This window comes from Pempheris klunzingeri, chromosome 1, assembly GCF_042242105.1.
Source record: "Pempheris klunzingeri isolate RE-2024b chromosome 1, fPemKlu1.hap1, whole genome shotgun sequence".
In the NCBI taxonomy this organism is placed as follows: Eukaryota; Metazoa; Chordata; class Actinopteri; order Acropomatiformes; family Pempheridae; genus Pempheris; species Pempheris klunzingeri.
Window position 1 is genome coordinate 15,022,433 of NC_092012.1, and position 22,846 is coordinate 15,045,278.

A 22,846-nucleotide genomic window follows, 5' to 3' on the forward strand; every position below is an offset into this window, starting at 1 on the left:
TCATCGGCAGGCGATGTCAGCATCTACCCAACAACAAGTATCAGCATTACTTTCCTAGATGGGATCCTGCACCTACAGTCAAATGGAGCCACAAACACCACCAGTGATGCTTAGCGCCGTAGAGAGGGACTGTACACGTCTGTGATATTAGAGGTAATTTTGTGCAACACTGCTGAGCATGACGCAACCAAGATATAATCCTCTGATGTTTGACCAAAACAGCAAAAGTTCAAGAATGTGTTAGTGTCTCTAAAAATGTATGTATTTAAGAATTCAGTGAAACAATAACAATAATATCAACATAAAGGTAGTTGTGCATTTACAGGTTGAAAAGTGCTGCTTTTAAATACAGATGTTAGTGTGAGATCTATAAATTTCATAAAAACACATCATAAAAACTTTGCATCCATCTGCAGTGACTATAAAAGACTTAATTTTTGACAGCTGGACATTGTAACACATTAAATTCATTTAATGTCAGATTCACAAAAAAAAATAATTTTACTGCATTTTCATTGACTAAAATGAGATTACATTGTAAAGATTAGTTTTCATTACCTCAGCCTCAACTAAATTGACATTAGGGGATAAAACTATTATTTCTCAAACTTTTTATATGGACTTATAAGATATAATAATTTTAGGGTCAATCTGTCTAACAATGACAGTGGAAATGTGTGTTTTTTTTTACACTACCGAACATTCAGATACTCAGTTGTAGTAAAGTCCTGCAGTTGAAGAGAAGGCTGGAGAGGGTTGAGAAAATTAACTCTTTCTGGGGTGTTCCTGTCACTCAAAGCCGCAGGGAAAGGATTAAATATTTATAGTGTGACCCCTGAGCAGATTTGTGCTGTTAAACGGCTGGAGGAACCCTCCACCTGGCCAGAGCGAACTCTCCTCTGAATCTCAATGGTTCTGAGGAATCTGCAACATATGAATGGCACCCCAGCAGCAGCCCCACAAAGAGATGGCGGCTCAACTTTCTCTTGACCGTCCCCAAGTAGAGTCTTCATTCAGTCAGAAATCCAATTTGGCCATCAGCATCCTTCCTCCAAAGAACCTTGGACAGGCTTCGTCTGTTGTGAAAACAATGGAGTGTACTGTCACGGTCCACTGTGGACCAACCTCAGAGATACGACAACAGAACACACAGAGATAACGTCCCACAACCTCCCAAAAGACCTTCGGAGTCTACATCAACTTTTTATAAGCTGAACTTTACTTCTACAACAACACATAAAGAGTTGAGTAAAAAAGTCCATAGACATCAGACGTCTGCCTCTCCTAAGCCACCCAAAGATACAGCTCCTCTTCCAACCTGCACAAAGAACCATTTAAAAAGGAATATTGCAGTTGAGCTGCAACTAACGATCATTTTCATGATCAATTAACCCTTATTTTCTTTATCAGTCAGTTTGGTGTAAAAGCCTGAAAATGGCAAAAGAAAAAAAAAAGAAAGCCAATTACAATTTCTTAAAGCCAAAGATGATGTCTTCACATCAATCAATCGATTGATCAATCTTTATTCATATTTCACCAATTCATAACAAATGTTATCTCAAGACGCTTTCCATTAAGAGCATTCAAGAATCTCCATTCAAGAATCTCCACACGAGCAGCATCAGATATTCTATTAGGCAACAGCAGCAAAGAAAAACTCCCCTTTAACGGGAAGAAACTTGGCTTGTTTTGTCCGACTAACAAAACTCAGCACAGGGCCTGGCAATCAAATTAATTTCATTAATTGAAAGTTTTGTTTTTGTACAACGTGTAAAATGTCTACATCATGAAAGAGGTAAAGAGTTATTACAACATGCAAACCACCACCATGTGGAAATCACTGTTTTTTTTCTTTCATTTGTCTTTGTACAATTTAGAAACATGTCATGTCCATCATTCACAATTGTGGGCCCACTTCAATAATCTTTTAATGAAACATTTATGTTATTGGTCCCACGATGAAGACAGCCATCTAAAACACAAACAAATTGAGGTTCTCGCCCTTGACTTTGTTCCTTCTTCACTGCCACCTTCAGCCGAAGCCAGATAGAAAAAGAGAGCAATCATCTTCTCCACTGATAAAAGGTGTGATTCACTGTAGTTATATGTAAAACACATTTACACCCTCAAACTCTGGAACAAGTGTGTTCAAGCATTAGTCAGTTCAGCTGTTCAAGCCATTAGAGCCACAACATGGCTTCATGTTATATTATTTTGTTGTTTCACAGCAAATGTCCTCAATCATCCTGTTGATGTTAAAAGCCTCGCAGTAGAAAGGAAATGTACAAAAGAATGAGATTTTCCAATAATGGAAAAGTGAGAGTCTTGGCGTTTACTTTAACTACAACATATTTGAGGTTCACATCACATTGTATTTTTCTAAGTTTCTTCCAGGAAAGAAACCGGTTTATTCTGACATTCACCCTGTAGGATTTTTGAACATCATTTTAAATGGTGAGTGTAGACAGAAGCCTTTACCTTAACCTGACCTTTACTGCTGATGATTTAGATGGCTGAGAAACGCTCTGTTATCAAACTCTATTTTAGCTGCGCTGGAAATATTTAAAAAGGTCAATCAGCCTCTTACTATCACCAATGTGGTCCTTCATGAACAAAGCCAATGAAAACGAGGTAACGCCTGCACACTCACTTCAAGCAACAAAAAAAGTTTTTATTATTGACAACGTTTCGATCCTACTTAGATCTTCCTCTGGACAGCATGTCCTTCGTGAACAAACATCTTTCATGAGTCTTCTGTATTTGTGTTTTTATCTGTGCTTTTCTCACTGGTTTGATGTGGGCGGACATCTGTTTGAAAAATGTCAGAAACTTCTGTGCACCAGTCAGAGTTTGAATCAAATGGCCTTTGAGTGTTAAACTTTTAAATGAAAAATACCTACAGAAACTGCTCAATCCAAGAGGGTGGATGTAAAAATAAACAATTTAATCAGTGCATTTAAACAGGATACAAAAAAATCAATATAAAATAAAATAAACAGGGAATTTCCTGGCAAATCCATACTACAGATCAATTTCACATGGCTCGTTCTATTCATTTTTCTAATGTCCATGATAAATGTACAGTGGGAATCATAAGTAAAAGGATCATTGCAGTCAAACACAAAGGCTTGGCGAAGAAATCACTAGCCAAGCCTTTATGCACCTGTGCGACAAACACTGAAGCTAATCTAAGTAATGGCATATTAAACAGTTTAACTGGCTTGGTTACTTCCTTTCAGTGGCAAGAACAATACTTTACTGCTCCACTCCAGTTTTTTTTTTCTTTTCCTCTTTTTAAAAGCATCCATTTCCTGTAACAGCACTTTTTTTTTTCTCATGTAGGCACAACCACAGTCACATCTGGCCCAGCACTCTGCCATGAGACGGCGCTGCGCCTGGCTGAGAATCAGTCGGCAGATTGCCTACATGTGTGTGGCTTCTAGCACTCGGCTGTCTCTCTCTGGGCCTGAGAGGGCAGCTTCACAGAACAGAGAGTACGTATGTGACGCTGCCCGCACTGAAAGGACAGATCTATCGTTAACCCTTCATTCTATACTTCATTTTTTAATCAGCAATTGCTGCAGTATGATTAAAAAGTGCTGGAGGAAAGATTGTCAAAGAGTAAAATATGTATGATCTAGAATCAATAACATGCTTTGCTACGGCGTCTGTATATCTTGTAATGTAAATCATTTTTTCCTTGCTAGATGTATAGTTTTACAGTTTAAGATGCTCTATAGCCATTTTGGAAAAAGAAAGTAAAGAAGTTCTTTACATAATTTGACTCTACACGTTAGAGTTTCAACAATAGCTGATTGACATTTTTTCGGACATCTTATAAACCAAGCCATTAATCGAGGAAATCACTGGCAGTTTAAACTATTATGAAAATAATCATTATTTGCAGCCCGACTATGTGTCAGCAAATCCTGAACAATACCAATTTCCAACTAATTATGCTGATTAATCTAATTATTATAAACTAATATCTAATATACAATTCTGTCAATTGACAGAAAATTGTGTCAACAGTTTTGACGAGGACATACTAGATATTTGCTGGGTATACTTTAGTGAGTATATTTTTTTTTAGTATTTTTGAGTTTTGGACTGTTGGTTCATAAAAAGAAGCTTTTTAACGATGTTACCTTGAGCTCTCAAAACTAATGACAGGTGCTTTTCTCTATATTCCACAGTAATTTACAAGACAAATAATTCATAAATTCATAAAAAAAAAAAAAAATGCACACAACAAATTAAAAAATAGTTTCAGTCCAACTGTTCATAATAACTCAAGGACTCTTTCTGCAAGAAATAAACATTTGATTTAATCTGTTAGTGCAAACCTGTATATGAACCTGCGTGTGTGTCTGTGTGTGTGGGGGAGGGGGGGGGTCATAAGTACATACTCTATTGTGATTACTTTAAACAAGTGTGTACTGTATGTACGTGCGTTTGTGTGCCATTAGTACAGCTTGGCCATCGCTATACATCCATGCTTACGTCTATGTAGTGTGCAAATTTATAGAACATAACGTTGGCAGCCTCAAGCTTATTTTCTTCAACTTCAGAATCACCACTGGCTTTTTCCATCATGCTGCAAAAGGACGTAATTCCTTCAAAGTATGTTAGTTGACTTTTTTTTGTTTTATTTTTTAATCAAGTTTTTTTATTCATTTCCATGGAAACAATAGCAGATGGAGATGCAGCGACCAGTAGCTCCTTCATCTTCACTACCTGTTTTAATTGTTGTGTTAATCATTGAAATAGTCACATGAATGACTAAAACAGTTAAAACAAAAACAATGAATCATACTCGGATCTGAATTTTAGATTAACAGCTGGTTCTCTCCCACCTCTGTGATAACAGTGTTCGCTTTTTTCTGGCAGCTCAAGCTTGACCGTTCAGAGTCATATGTGCGCACACACGTGCATGTGCGTGACCAAGTTGTAGTAATGACACACAGACACACACACATGGGAGACTTTACTACTAAATAATCACACAATTGTACGTGTGTCTCGTCCTCTGTGACCCTTTTCACCCCCCATGGTGTGTGAGTGTGTATGTGTGTGCATGTGTGTGTAGTGCGCCAACACAATAGCCCCCGCTTTCCTGTCATCCGTGATAGATGACTCAAGGGTCTCAGGCAGACATTAGCATCACAATAGGCTAAACCAACAATATGAAGGCATTCGTCCCAGGTTTTGGGAATTGCAGGCAGGGGCAGGAAGCCTTTTACTTGCAGTATCAATGGGAAACCACTGCTCGCCAAGTGGAGGAGAACCTGTGGCTTGAAAGAAAACTGACAGTGCCCTTTTTGGAGGGAAAACGCCATGCTATCAGTTCAGCATTATGTTAGTCCTGGCTGAGAGGCCAAAGACTATGCAGTCGACTAGGTTCCTTTATGATTAATTATTTCAAGGGAATAAATCATATGTGTAACGTGGTGAGAACACACTTTTAGAGAACAAACAAACAGTTATGTAAGCTTGAACAATCACAACTAAATATAAAAAGCTTTGCAGCTGGCTGGTTCCTGCAGGTGTTTCCCAGGGTGTAGTACCAGTATTTCTGTTTTTGCTGCATCCTTTCCAGGACACAGGTCAGAGCTACTCAGCACTCAGGCCAGCTCAGTAGTGACATCTTCTCTGGAAGTCAGACGATACGCTGATCACAACCTTGCGGACTTCAGTTCGCAATCTGCTTGTTAAAAGTGGTTTAACCTCCTGTATTGTCGGAGCCTCACACTGGAAGCGTGGGTCCATAAGAAAGACTTCAAGGCCAGACATGCGTGCGTGACGACACGATGATCACAAACACTAAAGCTATTCTCTGAGATACAATAGAAATCCCTCCTCCTACACACTCACACGCGCGCGCGCGCGCACACACACACACACACACACACACAGTGCCTTCGGGCTAAAATGGAAAAGTTCAAGCCCATATATCTTCTCATTAAACTAACTCTGCATGTATATATCATCTACTTGATCCCTAATTATATGGATATAATAACCAGGAGGCATAATGTACATACATAAATATAACTTTTCATAGTTGCAGTATGTGTGGTGATGTAATGTGAAGTATTTGGCTTTTAACTTACTAGAATTTCACACTTTTTTAATTCAGTGGACAATGATTATTATGGTAATCTTTTAGCACACTCTAATTTGCACACAGTAGTCTTTTTAATGTCTCATAAAATTCTCACAGCCACTTTCAGTTCTGGCACCACATGTACATGGGTGTTCCTCCCATATCCACAGGAAACAACTCTATTCAGTCCTCATTTAGACAATAAAAACGGGGACATGGAAACAAGACAGCCTACAATTAAGAGCAGATGATTTATTTTAAAGCCTGACAATTTCTGAACTGAAGATGGGAAGAGGCAAGAAACTGAGCGGGACTCAAAGTTAACTTTCACAATACAACTTGCCACACAAAGTGATATTAAAGCCTATTCTATTTCATGACCATGACAGCTCTGCTGAGAGTTTTTGTTCTTTGTCATATGTGCTTTTATTTGTATAGAAGGCCACTGTCCTTTGGCCTCACAGCTCTGAACTGGTGAACAGACAGCTTTTTCAGTTGCATCAGCTTTTATCAGTACTCAAATACAAACCAGGACCACGGAGCACAAATCAGATCAGCTGTAATATCTGCAAATACATTTATCAAATTACCTCGTTTCCATCCAGATTTTGTGCAGATTTTAAATGGAATTCCCCCCCAAAATACTGGAACTGATGTTTTCATCTGCTGCAATGTTTTGTCTCTACAGTGGAGAGTACGCTTCAGTTGACATTTAAGGCACACTCCTTTATTAAGTATGTTTCCATTGCACTTTATCACACATTGATTTTATTGATACACCAACTTAACCATCTCAGCTAAGGCTAAAAATCTCTGCAAAATTTTGACTTTTTTTTCCTCCCAAATTTCTAGTGAGGTTTTTAAAAAAATCCAAATTGAAAATGCGAATGAAAACAGCTAGATGGAAATACTTACTGTGACCTAATTGAGTTCTCTATATAATGCAGTGTGTAACTGTAATTAACAGCTCTTTAAAATCCATTTTTTCTCTGGACACCAAAAGAAATCAATACTTAACTTCAAATGACCTTATTGAGCTGGATAAAAGGCTTTATTGCAGGGGCTGGGTCAGGAGCCGTTGAGCTAATGTGTTAGTTGAACAGTGGGGGATTAAAGGTGAGGTGTTCTCTCAAAATCTTACAAGACATCACAAAGCAGCAGGTCACTAACCTGAGCCTTCCTGGAGACACTGAGAGGATTACAGCAGCCAACCTCTGCTGAACTGTGCCTGTATTCAGACGGGGCTGAGGAGGCAAAGACAGCCTCTTTATCACTCAGCGGGTCCAGCCCATTCTATTTGCTCTCTCTCTCTCTCTCTGTGCTCTACGCCTCTCAAACAAGGCTAGAGCTGAAGCCCACTAGTCCCAACTCTGTGCAATATACTCACAGGGGACCAATTTGCACAGGCAGCCCTTGTCTGAATCACTCTATCAATTAGGAGCCACTGTGTTTATCATCACATACATTATTGTAGAGGCTGGCCTGGTCATTGTGTTGAGGTGTGCCTCTCAGGAGAGGGAAAGGGATGAAATAAATGACATGGGAGTGAAGCCACAGTTGGACAGGCTGCTGGACTAATCTGAAAGGACGGCTGTAATTACGAGTCTCCCGAGGAACTGGCTGTGTGGCAAGTCCAATGTGTGAACATGGCGCTAACAGTCAGGAAGGTGCACTGCCCCCCCTCTCCACAACAAAGTAAGACACTGAGTCAAATCAATATTTTCAATCTCTCAGGATCAATTCAGCATCTGAGCACAAAGAAACACATGATGGCTGTGACCAATATGTATAAATGAAAAGTCAAACTTTGTGGTCATGATGGGCTCCTCTGTCTCGTGTTCTTTTGTAATCATGAGCACAAGCTGAGGGAGTCTCAACTCAGAGTTGTTACTGAATCCAAGTTTGGAAAGAGGTACGGTCTCAAACACTAAATGGTTCCAATTACATTACAAGGATAATACTTTGATTGGTCATATATATTTATAATATATTAGGGTCAGACCATAGCACAGCATTGTGTATGATAATTTTATGGATGTGGCTACAGCCTCCCTTTGTTTCCAGGGATGCAGGGCTGTGTTGAGTCTTTTCTCTACTCCACCAAAAGCAAAGGAAGAGATGACTGTCTCTGTTAGCAGTAGAGTGTAGTCCCTGTACTCTGGATGAGCACCGAACACTGGCATTCAGATTCCATTCATATGTTGATTACACAAAATGGTCCCATCAGTATGAGATGATCTCATCAGAATAATAGTGTCTCATCAATGGAATATGATGTAATCAGCATCAAACAAATGATTTCTTGAAGAGAGCATGAAAGTGACACTGCATCTTTAAGAAGTCCAGAGTCTCACTGTGTTTTAGTCAAACAAAAAGCAGCCAATTGGGAACGTGCAACCTGAAACCAGAAGCCCGCCTCAGAGGGCCTCACACAGACCTCAGAGCGGGGACACACCCCGTGTACTCCTGATTCAGACAGGCAGGCAGAGAGCCACAGCCTGCTATCCAACCATTCAGTGCAAACACTTCCACACAGACTGTCAGGAAATCACAAACACAGACACACTGATCATTTGGGCAAGTCTCTTTCCAATGAAGTTTTAGAAAATATATGCAGTAAAAAAACCTAAAATCTTAAAACTAACAAGAAATTGTTAATTTGGGCAACACATTTGCATTCACAATCATTTTTAGGGTATTACAGTACACAATTTGATTAAGAAAGAAATTTCCATTATTGGGTTTCCTACCGGTATCCAAAGAAAAGCGAAATACAAAATGTCTGCCTCAGAAAGTTGAATCTTTTGTAGTATTGAATCCTTTTCCCAGTTACATCTCATCACAGTCTGGCCAGCATCAGTGCTGTTTACACCTTGAGCCCCACTATTATCACTGTTAATGGTAAGCAGCCCTGTGAGGCGTGAACCCCTGACAACATGAGCCTGTGGGCAGGAGACTGGAATCTCACACGAGTCACGACATGTTATGTTTGGTCACTACAACATGGACATGAGTTAGAGCTGAAATCTACCCCCTGAACAGACCGCCATGAAATAATATGCACTTCAAAATCAATTCTGCTGCTCAGCAACAGGGGAGCTCTAAACGTAGATCCATTTTGGGGGCAGAGTTGCATTAATTGCACATTCTCAGAGGCACAAAAACACACATGGGTCATAAGCTAAAGATAGATAGGAATTAAATCAAATAACTAGATCTCAAATCATAAATATTATCTGGATGTTTCTATCGGCTGTTGTCCAAACATTCTGACTAGTGTCTACAGGGCATATTAAACCCATGTGTGCAACTCATTTGCAGTGCAAAACAACAGGTACAGAATGACCGTCAGCAAAAATGTTTCTTTAAAGAGACACGAAAAGATCACATAAAAACATACTATTTGAATTCCACAGGTCAGCTGTTATGTGTGCCTGATGCAACAGTCCGAATTAAAGAGTGTTTCACACCACTGGAGACGCAGAAAGACAAGCCTTTCACCTTTTACTCTCAAGAAGCAACTGTACACTGTACATACACATCACTGCTGAATGGCAGGGGTACATCAATTGATGTATAAAATCAGACAAAATAAAACTGAGTCTCAGTATCTGGTTAGTGTCATCTATCACATGCTCTGTTACGCACACATCGCTCACGTCTCATACTTAGATTAGTCAGGTAGTTACGTAAATACTCAACACCATTAACCAGAACACCTCATTTATGTTCCACCTTGTTCAGAAGAAGAGTCACAAAACCAGGTTGATTTGTGCTCGTTGACCCATTCGAATCTGCCATAGGCACATGTTTGATCCTTGTCATTGTGTCATGTTGAAAGAAGTATAAGACATCTCCATAGCGACCCATGATGAATAAATAACCAGTTTGTCACAACCCTGAAGTCTCGAATCCTAATTCAAAATGACTTCTTCTTTCACTCATCATACCTGCATCAATACTATTTACACATTTGACAGTTACTCCTTTTGAGGAAGAGATTAAATAATTGGACTTTTTTCACTACCATGTGTGTGAAAACACGGTAGTCTTACACTGACAATGGCAGGGGAACAAATGAGGGATTATTCTGAAGGTGTGTGATGCCTCTCCTGCAATGAAGTTCCTCACACTCTATTCTGAGTGAATGTAGGTGACTCGGGGAGCCTGAGCTGATCCCAGAATTCCTCATTATCTGCCCAGCAGGGAGGATCAGGTCCGCTCGCTCTGTCTCAGAGCATGCTCGGCCCGGTGAGGCGAGCCCCAGAGGAGCACAGTGCTGGGCCATCGGGGGCAAGCCAGGTCTGCTCATTATATCTAACTCATCCTTGGCATCTCTGCAAACCAAGTGCCACTTAGTTCCCACAGGAGGGGTCTGGGCTGGATCACTGACGAGATGGCAGAGCAAACCGCAGAGTGGTAATGGGAAAAGATTTGCATCAAAAGAAACATGTGGACAGAGGTATAGTGTCCAGCAGTCAACCTACAAGCTGAATATTACTACATATAGGGATATTTCACCCATTTGGTAATGGCATTTCTTATTTCTAAGATAAGCACGTGCAATTAATAGTATGACTGCTGGTAATGTTTATCAGAAGCAGATTTCTACCAGACAGGTATAAAAAGTACCTTAAACTCCCATGTAAGGTGATTAAATCTCCACGATAAGCGTATGAAAATACTTTCAAATACAACTGGTGGCCTCGCCTGTTCAGCAGCAAAAACAAGGAAAACATTATGTGGGTGTGGTATAGCCTACAAGCAGAGTACCTATTTACATATTTATTTCTGAGTAGATGGAATAAATATCAGTTTTTCTGTTGTTTTTTTTTAACAGTAACTGCTAGAAAAAAAAAATCACCAATGTCATTTAGCTTGCGGGGCAAGTGCAAATACATAACTCAATGAATAAACATACAATTTGAGTGAAGCGTGTTGTTTCATTTATCAACTCTATTTCTGGGATAAATGAATGCAGCCTAGCACAGCAGGTGAATTATGCAAGTGCAGAGTCTTAGGCCTTTGGCTAGGGGCCAGTGCCCTCTATTTCCCTTTACTTTTTGAAATATTCTCCTAAGTAAACTACGGGGCTGTGGCAAGTGCTGGGTGATACACTCTGTGCAGATGTGGTGTCTTCCATTGCCTCAGAGAACAGGCACAGCGCCAGCCAACACTGGTCTCAGCACATCCAAAGCACTTCAGGTAAACACCACAATAAGCTAAGAAGCAGAAATTAGAAATTGTTTTGTAGCGCATCACAGTTGCTATAGAGACTGTTGCTAATTAACTGCACTCTACCCCAGGATAACAAAGGGCTTAAGGGCACTCAGGGTGGCTCCTCTTGTGATGAGCTCTGCGTATGGAACACTATGCCATCCCCAGGGTCTCTCAACTACAAAATACCTGTCTCCTTGTAGCCAACTTTCATCGCAGATGCCACAAGAGGTCTTGTGTGTTGTTTGTCTGTGGCTGTTGTAAACCTTACAGACCTGGAATACGGCGCAATACCAGCCTCACCATGCTTAGCTGAACCTTTCTCCTCTTAGAAGACAAATCGCTGCATGTTTTAGACAAATCAATGCCTTGTAGCAGCATGGAGGTTTACTTGTTGGTTACTTATGATCTCTGATGGCATTTCAAGAAGTGCACTGTTAGCGAGGAGCACATTCACACGTCAAATCAAACATCCTTGTTTTTCCAGGGGCAAAGATTTTCATTTAACATTTTTCCTATTGAGTTCTCTAAATAGTAAAACCGCCTTTATCTGTTTGACTGTTTTTATCCAATTCTTACAACAATACACCTTATAATCCTGCAAGCCATAGTGAACAGGATTGTTGTCACTTTTTAATTGGTTCACCTGTCAGACACAATGGCTCAGATGAATCAAGACACCTAAATCTACAACAATTCCTTTTTTCAATACGCCTTGTATGTCAAAATTCATTTTGCAAATAAATACTAATTACTGATTTTTACTATTTACTATATTTTCACACAATTGATCAATCACATACTGCAGTGGCAGCATTCATTTTTCACCCAGACAACGTTCACGTAAAACTGTACTGCAGATAGCAGGTTGTTTGCTTGTTGCTCATTGACACAAAAAGGAGTAAGGGAGTGGACAGCTGAGTCAAAAGCCACATCCGAAAGCATTTGGGAAGATTTGCTGACAAAAACTGCAAATATGTCAGAGGAATTAGAGAAAAGGGAATTCAGTCACATACCAAGCATTCCTCAAAATATTTGCAACAGTGAGTTCATTTTTAACACTGAGACAAACTGGCCACTCCCTACAGCTAAGGCCTTACTGTCTGTGATTTATGGAATATGGCTACCAAACATGTCTAACTTTAGAGTGAATGTATCTAAACGTCACCATTTCTGGCGCTAAAATGACCGATCTAATATTGTGCTTGTCATAATATCTAATCTTAATCTATTCAAAATACAATGTGGCTGCTTTTTTCTTCAGGAGAGACCCATGCCTCCTTTAATGCCTTCCTAGCTTTGGGGGATTGTCACAGTTCATGGCATGATGGGATTGGCATTGGGATGCAGCAACAGTTGCAAGGCTGAACACCAAGCCCTGTCTCCAGAAAAAGCACCAAAACGTCACACTGATACCAATCTTTGTTCTATTACAAAGTCCAAGCAAACTCTGATATCTTCATAGTACTTCTACCTTTAATCTAAAAGAAAGCGTCAAAAAAATGCACCTCCCCCGTCCCTCTACAGCTCTTTCCACAGACAACAGCTGAAAACAAGTAGTCGGCAGAATTGTCATGATTTTTGTAACATGGTATCATTCATTAGGTTTCCCGACTGTGTCTTTTCAGTTTGCACACTGAAAGATGAAAGAAATCCATTTTACTATTGTGGCAAACATTTCTGACTCAGTAATGGTAAGAGAGACAGCCTGATGATTGCACTACTGGTAAGACAATGTGTAAACTGGTACAGACCACATCTGGCAGGTTGAATTCAACACTACAGTTGTCTCCTCAGCAGATTTTAAGGTAGAGTCAACACTGCTTAAACAAAACCCTTCTTTGGGTTTGTTATTGGGGTGTTGAGTCTGGACTTTATAAACCTTCTTGTTAAAGATAGAGAAGGAAAACTTGAACATTATTCAGTTGTTTTTTGTCTGTAAGCCATTTTCATGGAGGTACATTTCAGTGAGTTGTCTTTGGGCTCAGTTTATGTCTGTGCCAATTACAATAATTCTTATATGTTGATCAAATTTTTCTGTAAGATTTTTAAGAGGCACCAATAATTTACATTTAAGGTATCTAACATTTGGTATCTGATGCAATGAATGTGAATCAGCAAGTATGAGTCACACTGAATTTATACTTTACTTGCTCCACAACTGGTCAAAAACAATTCATGTAAAAGAATATTTAACATTTCTAATATCACACTCTACCAAGAAAGCTGAACATTTGGATAATACTGAGCACTTAGCATTGTTCATTTATAACTCTAGAAAAACCAAATTGTCATGCTTTAATCCACAGCAGAGGGACTGCTCCTCTGGCAGCTTTGCTGTGTATGGGGACGAGAGAATTGGAGGAAGAGACAGTAGGGAAGGCCGTGTTGTCTGAGCCCACATCTTTGTAGTGGCAGCTGAGAGGTTTCACTGCAACTCCTAGAATTTACATTTTGTTTGGCCGAAGGGGTCACATGACAGCTGCAAGCGAATGCTCTGAGGGGCTTTCTGCTTTCACTTGACACTGACAGGCTGTGAGACGGTCCAACACCACAGAGAGAAAATATTCCCTCTTTCCATGACATCACCCAGCCAGGAATGGGGGAAATGGAGGGAGGAGAGGGGGCACAGCTGGTGGCAGCCGCAGTACCATCTGCTACTGACTAATAGTTCATGCTGCTTTACTTATAAACTTGCACTTCTGTGAACGGAGCAGTGGCTGTTTGGTCACCATCACATCTCACTGATAAATTTGAGACAGACAGTATTATATTACATTACTCAGCCATCTTTTTTCTTTTTAATAGAAATAGTTTGATATTTTGGAAAATACACATATTCACTGTTTATGCCACAATTTAGATGACAAGATCGTTGCCACTCACCTGCCTGTCGGTTAAATAGATACAGTGGCTCCATACAAACCATGCAGGTTGTGGATTTAAGGGGGAGTTATGTGCAAGTCTATTTCTTCGCCAGGTGCAGTTACTTCCTGGAGGCTAAGAAACAGTCCCGCACACGACCCCCCCAAAAACCATAAGTTTTTACACTTCAGTTTTTGTATGCATTTATCAGAGGTGTCGGTGAGCAGATTTTGTTAGCTTTGGACAGAGCCAGACACTTCCTATCTTTACACTAAGCTAAGCTAACCAGGTGCTAGCACTAGCTTCATGTTTAAGGACGTGAAAGTAGTATCGATATTCTCTGCTTAGAAAAGTATGCAGCGACACAGATTACGTCTTGGGTAACAACTCATTTGCACACACATCTGTACTCACCATACATCTTTCCCTCATCCGAGAGGATGATCTTCCTGCGTCCACAAGGAGGATAGATGGCCAGGGCCTCCTGGAAGCTCTGTTCAATGTCAGGGCTCCACACCCCCTCGGCATCATTGTCTACAGGCTTGTCTGCCGAGTCGCTCATCCTCTCCATGTCCTCGGCAGGGCTCTCGCTGCCGCTCCAGCTGCTGGGATCAATCGTGGCGGTTGGGCTCTCCAAGCTGAAGCCTGGAGCAGACTAGGGAGAGACCTGGAATTCCCAAATAAACAAACACAACCCAATGGTCACTCTCCACAACAGAGCAGCGGACATCTGCTTCCAGAAAAAGATGATAATAATAACACAGTAAACACTGTTGGTTGAGAGCACAATATGGAGCAGAAGCAGCCAAACAAGCTTAGATTTCGCCAAGAATGTTGTTGACTTGATTTACAAAAGGATGTTACGGGTTTAAACAACTAAACATTTTCTCTCATGGACTTGTGGCACACAGAGTAAATGCTTACAAAACTTAAAATGCATCAGAATATGATGAGAAATGTACACCATGAGTCCACAGTACACTATAGTTTAAAGCTTATCAGGCGACTGCCATTAAAATTTGTATGTAGCCTACTGTGAGATTCATTTCTGTACCCTCATTCAGCACCTGTGCAGTTGCTTTTAGCTTAATTCATTTTTACAGGCTGCAACAAGTACCCCATCAGAACTTAGGTTGCTAGTTTGACTCCTGAAGTGATAAATCTGGATGAGAGAGCAGTACGACACTTCCTCATTAACACCACAGCTGAACTGCCTCAAGGCACTTAGTCTCTAAGTCTTCTATGGCCAGTAGGTAAGGCTGTGGTTTAATTGGAAACTTCCAGGTTAGGCTTCTCTTCTTCTTAAGAAAAAAGTATTCATGTTCAGCAAGCATATGCAGCATAAATGAGAATACAGGGGAAAAAAACATTGTGGCCACTGTAGAGCTCACGTCACCAGCCATTACACTATGACAGCATATAGAGAGCTAGTGAGCGGATATTCAAGCCACACAGAGAAGCCACAGGATTTTTATTAGAAAAAAAGGCTGCAGATCTGCAGGCATCACAAGAAAACTACCGTTTACAGACTACAGCTAGATCCAAGAACCAGCCCCTTTTGTGCATCTTACCAAGCCGCTCACACAGCTGGAGAAAGTCCCATCTCACCAGTGGCTATTGACAAGAGCAACAAGCTCCTGGGTGAATCTGCAGCTAATAAACTGAGAGCTGCATCATTATGCGGTGACAGCATCTGGAGCAGAAAGCATTGCTGTCCAATAACACAAAACAGCACACTATCCCGCATATTATGGACAATTACTATAACACACTGCAACTTCATGAATGTACAGATGTGACTTAATCAGGGCCTTTTACTAGGCACCAGAGAAGCGTGTGTGTGGTTAAATGAGAATCAGCGGTGTTGCAGTCGGCATACACTGTGTGGCCGTCATGAATGGGAAAGCATTCTGCACATAGTGGCATTAACAGCCACAGAGTCCGACCTCGGACACAAGGCAAGTTTATTATGGTTGTTAAATTACATAAGAAAGAGACATCAGGATTTGATTTCAGATATAAAGGCTGAGTTTATAATATATGAATTGTATGGCAGAGGTATGCTGGTTTAAGAGATGGATACGGCCCAAAATCGGACACTATGAGCAGGCGTGCATGTGGCTCTGTTTATAGTTTACTGGGTATGCGCATAGGTGCACATGTTTGTCGGTGTGTACGTTCTTCACATACAGTCAGCACGGACCCTGACAGGCATGGATAGATGATGAAATTTACATCACACTGCTATGAAGACACGGAAACTCTAACTTGGAATTTACGAGGGAACAAGCGCTATCATAGTGTTCAAAATCAGAAAGAATTTAAATGTTTTCTCTCCGAACTTCTTCATCCGTTTGACAAATGGGTTTTCTTGCGAGTACTAATGAGCAAGTTAACACCTTGAATTTGTGTAGGCAAGGAAAAGCTCAAGCAAACTGGCAAACCCAAAGCATGTAAGGCAAAACTGTCTTAATTATGGCTAAATAAATGATGTACACAGGTGAGCAGATGTTAAATAAAGCTGAACACAAATGCGTGGAAAAATACAACGAAGGCACGCCTTGTGAAAGGCACGTTCTCTGACCAGTTTCCAGAGGGAGTAGGTAAAGCAACAAGTGGATAACATGCCCATGAGTTGGTATGGTTTTCATTTGAACACTTGCTAAAGAGGATTATCTCTGACAGGCTCTATGTACTAGGCTCATTTCAGCTGCGTTTTTCAGCTGTCTATACTATAACTGCTCCTGCTTCACCCACACTGTGCAACCTCAAGTATTATTTGTCTATTTTTTCATCTAAACACCTAAGGTAAATTACTCTATATTGGACTATGAATGCTGTCAGTGCACTGTACACACTGATGGGGGACAATGTGTTGGGTGAGCGCTCCAGACGTCTAATGTAACACATGCAAGCAAAGCCACAGTAACACTGAGCAACATGTCTACAGTATGTCAGAGCCACATTTTATCTACAGTCTGACAGACCAAACACAGAAACAGACTGGACTTTTAATATAAGGAAAATCTCTGTTTACCCATAATTCACGATCAAAAATACTTAAATAGGTTTTACTTCCTTTAATAAGAATTCACTGAGGTTTCTCTCTTTTCTTAATCTCTCCCTTTCCAGACAACTGCTTCCTCCCTGAGCAAGATCCTATTCAAGCAGCACAAGCTGTCAGGAAGTGGGAATAGTAGCATATGTTTCTTCCAGCATGTCAGTTCATGAGGGGGAAAGGGGGATGGGAGCAAGCTGTTGGGGGAAAAAAACTCCCAGAGAGCAGAGAGAGCTTTTACTGAATTCCGTTTTTGTGTGCTGACTGCTGACACTGCAGAACTAACTCACAAACTGATGAGGGAGGGGAAAAAAATCCCATTTCAACCACTAAAAGGCTGGGACTCTTTCTAGACGTGCTCTTCTCATCCCAACCAAATGATGAACTGTTCTTAATTACTTCCAGCGTACACTTTCATAGCAAGATGAGGGTCTGGAGGAAATATTCCTTTATATCCTCATCAAATCTAAAGTTTGTAAAAGCTTTAGTACTGTTAAAAATGCCATGACATTACTATGATATTTTTCTCAAGTGTTGCTGCCAGTATGTTTCAATAACGCTTTACAATATCTGGTATATTCAAACATCCCTTAAAAACATTTTGGAAACACAAACTCGTTCCCAAACGTTTATCAAAACAATCCAAGGGAAAACAAATATTACAGCTAAATTATTAATAGACATTTTTGTGTATCCCTCATTTTTCTTAAGAGCACTTTGTGTTACGACATGTTAAAGTTGATAAAGTGGTTCTTTGAGGAGTCTTGAGGAGTGGCTCTGTCCATGACACACAGTTAATTCTTTCACACCAGCTGCTTTCCTCCAACATCACACCAGGAAACGAACAATGTTACAATAACATGCAATGAATTATTAAACCTCAACTCCACCTACTATCCTAGCTGAAAACAAGTCGATCATGTAGGAACTACATCATTAGCAAATAACTACTGATGACTGCAATGCCTATTCAATGTAAAGCTGTACAGGCTATGCACTACCTCATTCTAATCATCCTGACAAAACCAAAATCTCTTTCAGAGAGAATCAAGTTCATTTCATTTGACACCTGCAAAGATGTGAAGGATAAAGTGTTACCGTCTTTACCACACTTCTTTACTACTACACATCTTTGCCTTCCTCTGCAGTTTATCTTTGTTGACATATCACACAAAATGTACATTTCTCTGAGTCAAGGAAAGACTGTCTAAAGCCATCATTACCGGAGATGGAAAGTACATTTTTTCAAGTACTCAACAAAGTCTAGTTTTGAGGCACTTGGGTACTTAAATACTTGCAGGATTATTTCTATGCTGTGCTACTTTATACATTTAGTGCTGCTGCAAATTCGGATGGAGACCCATGAGCTTTTTGATCAATCAAAAACATAACTCCATATATTGCAATATAGTGATTATTTGCCACCACTACATGCAGGTGTGTTAGAGAGCATCTAAAATGGGAAGAAAAAAGCCAGGAATCTTGAGGAAGCTTGATCACTGAGCATGTCTCAAAATCACTCTGCAACAGACAAAGATTAATACCTTCCTTCTGCGAAAATTACCCCATAAACAATGTTTCTCCAGAGGGCTTTTCTCTAATATGAGATCAAATGTGTCTTCGGGATGCTGATCATTATTTGAGGGAAAATGAAACAAGTCAACCAAAACAAATAACACAACAGACCTGACAACACTGGGTAAACTGACTTTCAGCTGCCAACACACTCTCGTTAAATCAATGACTGTATGAGTGGCATCATATGATTTCCCAATGTGTAATAATAACAATCTCTGGCATCCAAGTGGTTCAAGTACTCCTGATAAAATATCAGAGAAAGGCAGGGCGACAATCCCCAAGACCCCGGGCAAAAGTTATACTTATAAGCCAACCTGCAACTACCTGGCTGTGGGTTGCACATGACCTTTCATGTACTTATTCCTTCAGGTCATCCACAACTGCAGGTTTCAAGCACATTTCCGCCAACATAGATTTCCTGCAATTCTTAAAAAGGTTTTATGAAATTTCTGGAAAACTACATTTGCAAATGGGTCTTTTGGCTTTTTATCAAAGCAGCACAAAGCCTTAGAAATATTTCAAAAGTTTGCTAACAAAATGGTTAATTTGACCTTTTTCCACCTGCTTCTTTGTCATCTGAGTAATGTTTCCGGTCTTGAATCTAAATTTGATGGAATTGGGAATTGAACAAATTGTCTGCTGTCGTCTCACAATTCTGCAGTGTCCTCATCCTGATCCCTTCTTAAACACTTTATATTTTCAAGAAATTCTTAGAGTGCCAACACTGTTTGAACTGAAAAACTGAATTCAACCTTGGCTCGGTGGCTGCAGTCAACGGATGTTTGGAGAATGTACAAACTAATCCTTTATATGAACATCAATAAAACATGGGTGCAGACTAATGCAACAATTCAACATCCATAAATAATTTAATGAGGGATTTACGCATTACTTGTTAACAAATACTACAGTGTTGACATGATAAGAATGTAATGAGTAGGTGAAGCTACATGTGTTAACATTATGTTCAAATTAATGCTCTTTCTTCATTAGGAACTGACAACTGACCCATTACATTTTGTGCAACATAATCAGTTCTTATTTGGTTTATGTGATTCCAAGATATTTCATTGTTTGGATGATCTCTGGAATTATTACCTCACCCCTTTTCATCAATTTTATCCATCTGTTGTTCCCAAATGCTGCACTTTCAAAACTTCAATGTTGTTAATAAAATGTAAAATTATTACCAATATGATGTGGGATGTGGTGGAATAATGAAGGAGGAAATGAGTGTTTGCACTGAAAGAGGAAAAGGATGTGGGGTATGCTAACTGAAGTGTGCACAGTTAAGAGTGAGTGCATACTTTTTCTTTGCCATACCAGTATCAGTAAACAAAAAAATCTTTACATATACTGATCTAATACTAGCAAACTGACAATCCTGCAATCTTTATCATCTCGTGCTAAATGAAGATGGGGTTTGTCAAGTGAACACTGAAATAATACAGGATGAAAGTCATCCCCATCCTAAATAGTTTATTTGCATCCAGTGGCATCAATTGGATGCTTTTGCTGTGTGCAGCATGTGAACAACCAAACACAGTTGTCCATGAAGACGGTCTCTTAGTGCCGTAGAATCTGCAGACTAATTATGTCTGTCAAAAGAAGGTATGAATGTTACCCAAAGAAACACTTGTGGCTTACAGATAATTGCATACTTCTGTCTTTGCAGGGTGAACACCATAGAAATGGTCTTATTTGTGAGATGTGGGGTGAAGATGGCCTCCAATGCAATAAGTGAATGTGGTAGCTAAGCAGGGTAGTAGCTGTGACATGGCATTATGGGAAATTACACTTACCGTGAGATTACATAAACCACTCACCAAGCTGGAATCCAGCTCCTTAAATTAAGAGAACCCATTTCACCCATCAAACAGAGCAAGGTAATGAAATAGCAGATGAGAGGTCTCAAATGTAATTTTCCATGTGGAGTTCTTTTGTGCCGTTATCTCAGAGGGTGCAATAATGATTCTGTGAATGACTTTTGTGCACCCCATAATGGCCCGCAGTAGTTAAGGCCACAGTGTGTAAAACTATAATTACCATGTGATTTCAAAATTCAACATTTTCAGCATGTTGTAAAGACGTATCCTGGCCTTTGCATAATTGCGACAACTGTCAAAATTCCATTTTAAGCAACACGTAACCAACTATGAACATTTACAATAACAGATGCTACTAAAATTCCATTTAGTTTCTGTCATTAAAATAAATTAATTGCCTTGGAAAAGCAGGTCTTGGAGGACCTTGAGATGCAGTTACTCTGAAAATACAATTAACCAAAAATCTATGGAAATAGTCTTTGAATTGAATTTATTTAGAAAGTTATACCACTCAAGGTAAAGCTCGGGCATGTGGCTACTTTGTCCCAACCTTTAATTAAAATTCTTTCGAGCACACACTTATGCTACAGCAATTTTATTTACAGAAAAGAAAAAAGGGTGTGGATGACAGGGAAATGTTTAAGTACCACAGTCATGTTGAAAACATTTCCTAAACAGACTACATGCAATACGTCACTAAACTACTTAAGAATGTCAGGACAAAACTATTGATTCTGTATTGGATTTTCCTTTAGGTTTCATGAATAAATCTACAGATCTGGAGTACAGATGAATGAATAAACAAGGTTTTCAATACCAATTTCCGAAGGTCCACTGGTGAGGCTAGAAAGCTTACTTATGCTGCCTCTGTTATTGGCAATGGCCTCGTGTATATTTCATGCCTCTTTGAACCGGCAGGCTTAGGTGCCGTGAATCTGTCTGATATCATCCCACTCAAATCTGAGGCCTGGATCCCACCGCCCAGCAACCATCAGGCCACTGCGGGATCAATCTTTGTTTGCCAGAGAACGGGATTGATTTACAGGTTCTGTCAAAGCAGCCCTCTCTACCTGCCTCAGACTGAGAAACAGGTAGCAACAACATGACCTGGACAACATTAGATGTGTTGGCAGCCCAAGAAAGAGGCAAAGCAAAAGGTTTGCCCCTCTGAACAACAGAGGGAAAATTGACTGTGAATATAAGAGAGAGAAATTTCTCCCTCCGAGGGCACATCTCGGCCCTGCCAGTAATACCAAAATATATAAAAAAATACAATTTACCAGTCAAACATGAAATGTAATGAAAGCTCAGAAGACATTTGCCTATCAAAAATTTGTAGTGCATTCCAGACAGCATACGCCCATGTCACAGTGGCGTGGAGTACGAGCGGAACACATAAAGCTCAGGAAATTAAAGCTGTAAATAAAGGTCCGTCAGATAAAGGATCTCCTGACAGTTATGAGAGCACAGCAGGCCGAGGGCTAGCCGCTGGCTCATTCAGGACGCGTGCGGATGGGCATGAAAAAACAAATCACAGTGATGAGCATGAAGGCCACCATTTGCATTTGGCTCTGCCAATTCACTCTGACTTTCATCTCTTTTTTTTCTTCCTCTCTAGCCATCATTTATCCCCTTATATACTTCTCTTTTTCTTGTCTCCCCGCATTCATCTTTTCCCCTACTTTCTTTTTTCTCTCGGCAACTCCTGCATATCGCCCCTCTGTTATAAATAAAACAGCCTGCTGAGAGGTGCTGCGCAGCCAGGTGAAAATCAAATGTGATTTTTTTTTTTTTTTTAACAACTTGTCATTCATGTATAATGTGACTTTATTTTGTGGATGCGTTAGGAATATATTTAGACATAAGGTATTTTTTAAGATACCATCATTAATAGTGTAGATATCATAAACGTCAGCTAAAGGCGTTTTTCTGTTCATTTGATGAGATATCAATATATTGTCTAGCAGTTTATGTTCGTCATTTACTTGTACCTAAAGGGCAGACTGGACAAGAAAGTTATAAAGTTGTTGGAAAGTTGAACATTCTTCAGTGATCTAGTGAAGACAGTAGAGCTTAAGTCACAACACATAATAAACATCATAAATCCTCCTAAATGGACCATCTTAACTTTTTAACAACAGTATTGATTTAGAATAGCCATGGGAAATATTACTAATAACTGATAAAGAGAACACA

At 39.9% G+C, this 22,846-nt stretch overlaps 1 protein-coding gene across 5 annotated transcripts in view; it reads right to left on the reverse strand.

Annotated features, from left to right (window-relative positions):
• tead1b (TEA domain family member 1b) overlaps positions 1-22,846 on the reverse strand; it is a 45,264-nt gene that overhangs the window by 15,113 nt on the left and 7,305 nt on the right. For all 5 annotated transcript variants that reach the window (XM_070841764.1, XM_070841685.1, XM_070841660.1 and 2 more), the window contains exon 3: positions 14,603-14,855. In XM_070841764.1, coding sequence (XP_070697865.1) covers positions 14,603-14,759 — 157 coding nt within the window. In that variant the 5' untranslated portion in view covers positions 14,760-14,855. The remainder of the gene's footprint in view (positions 1-14,602; positions 14,856-22,846) is intronic.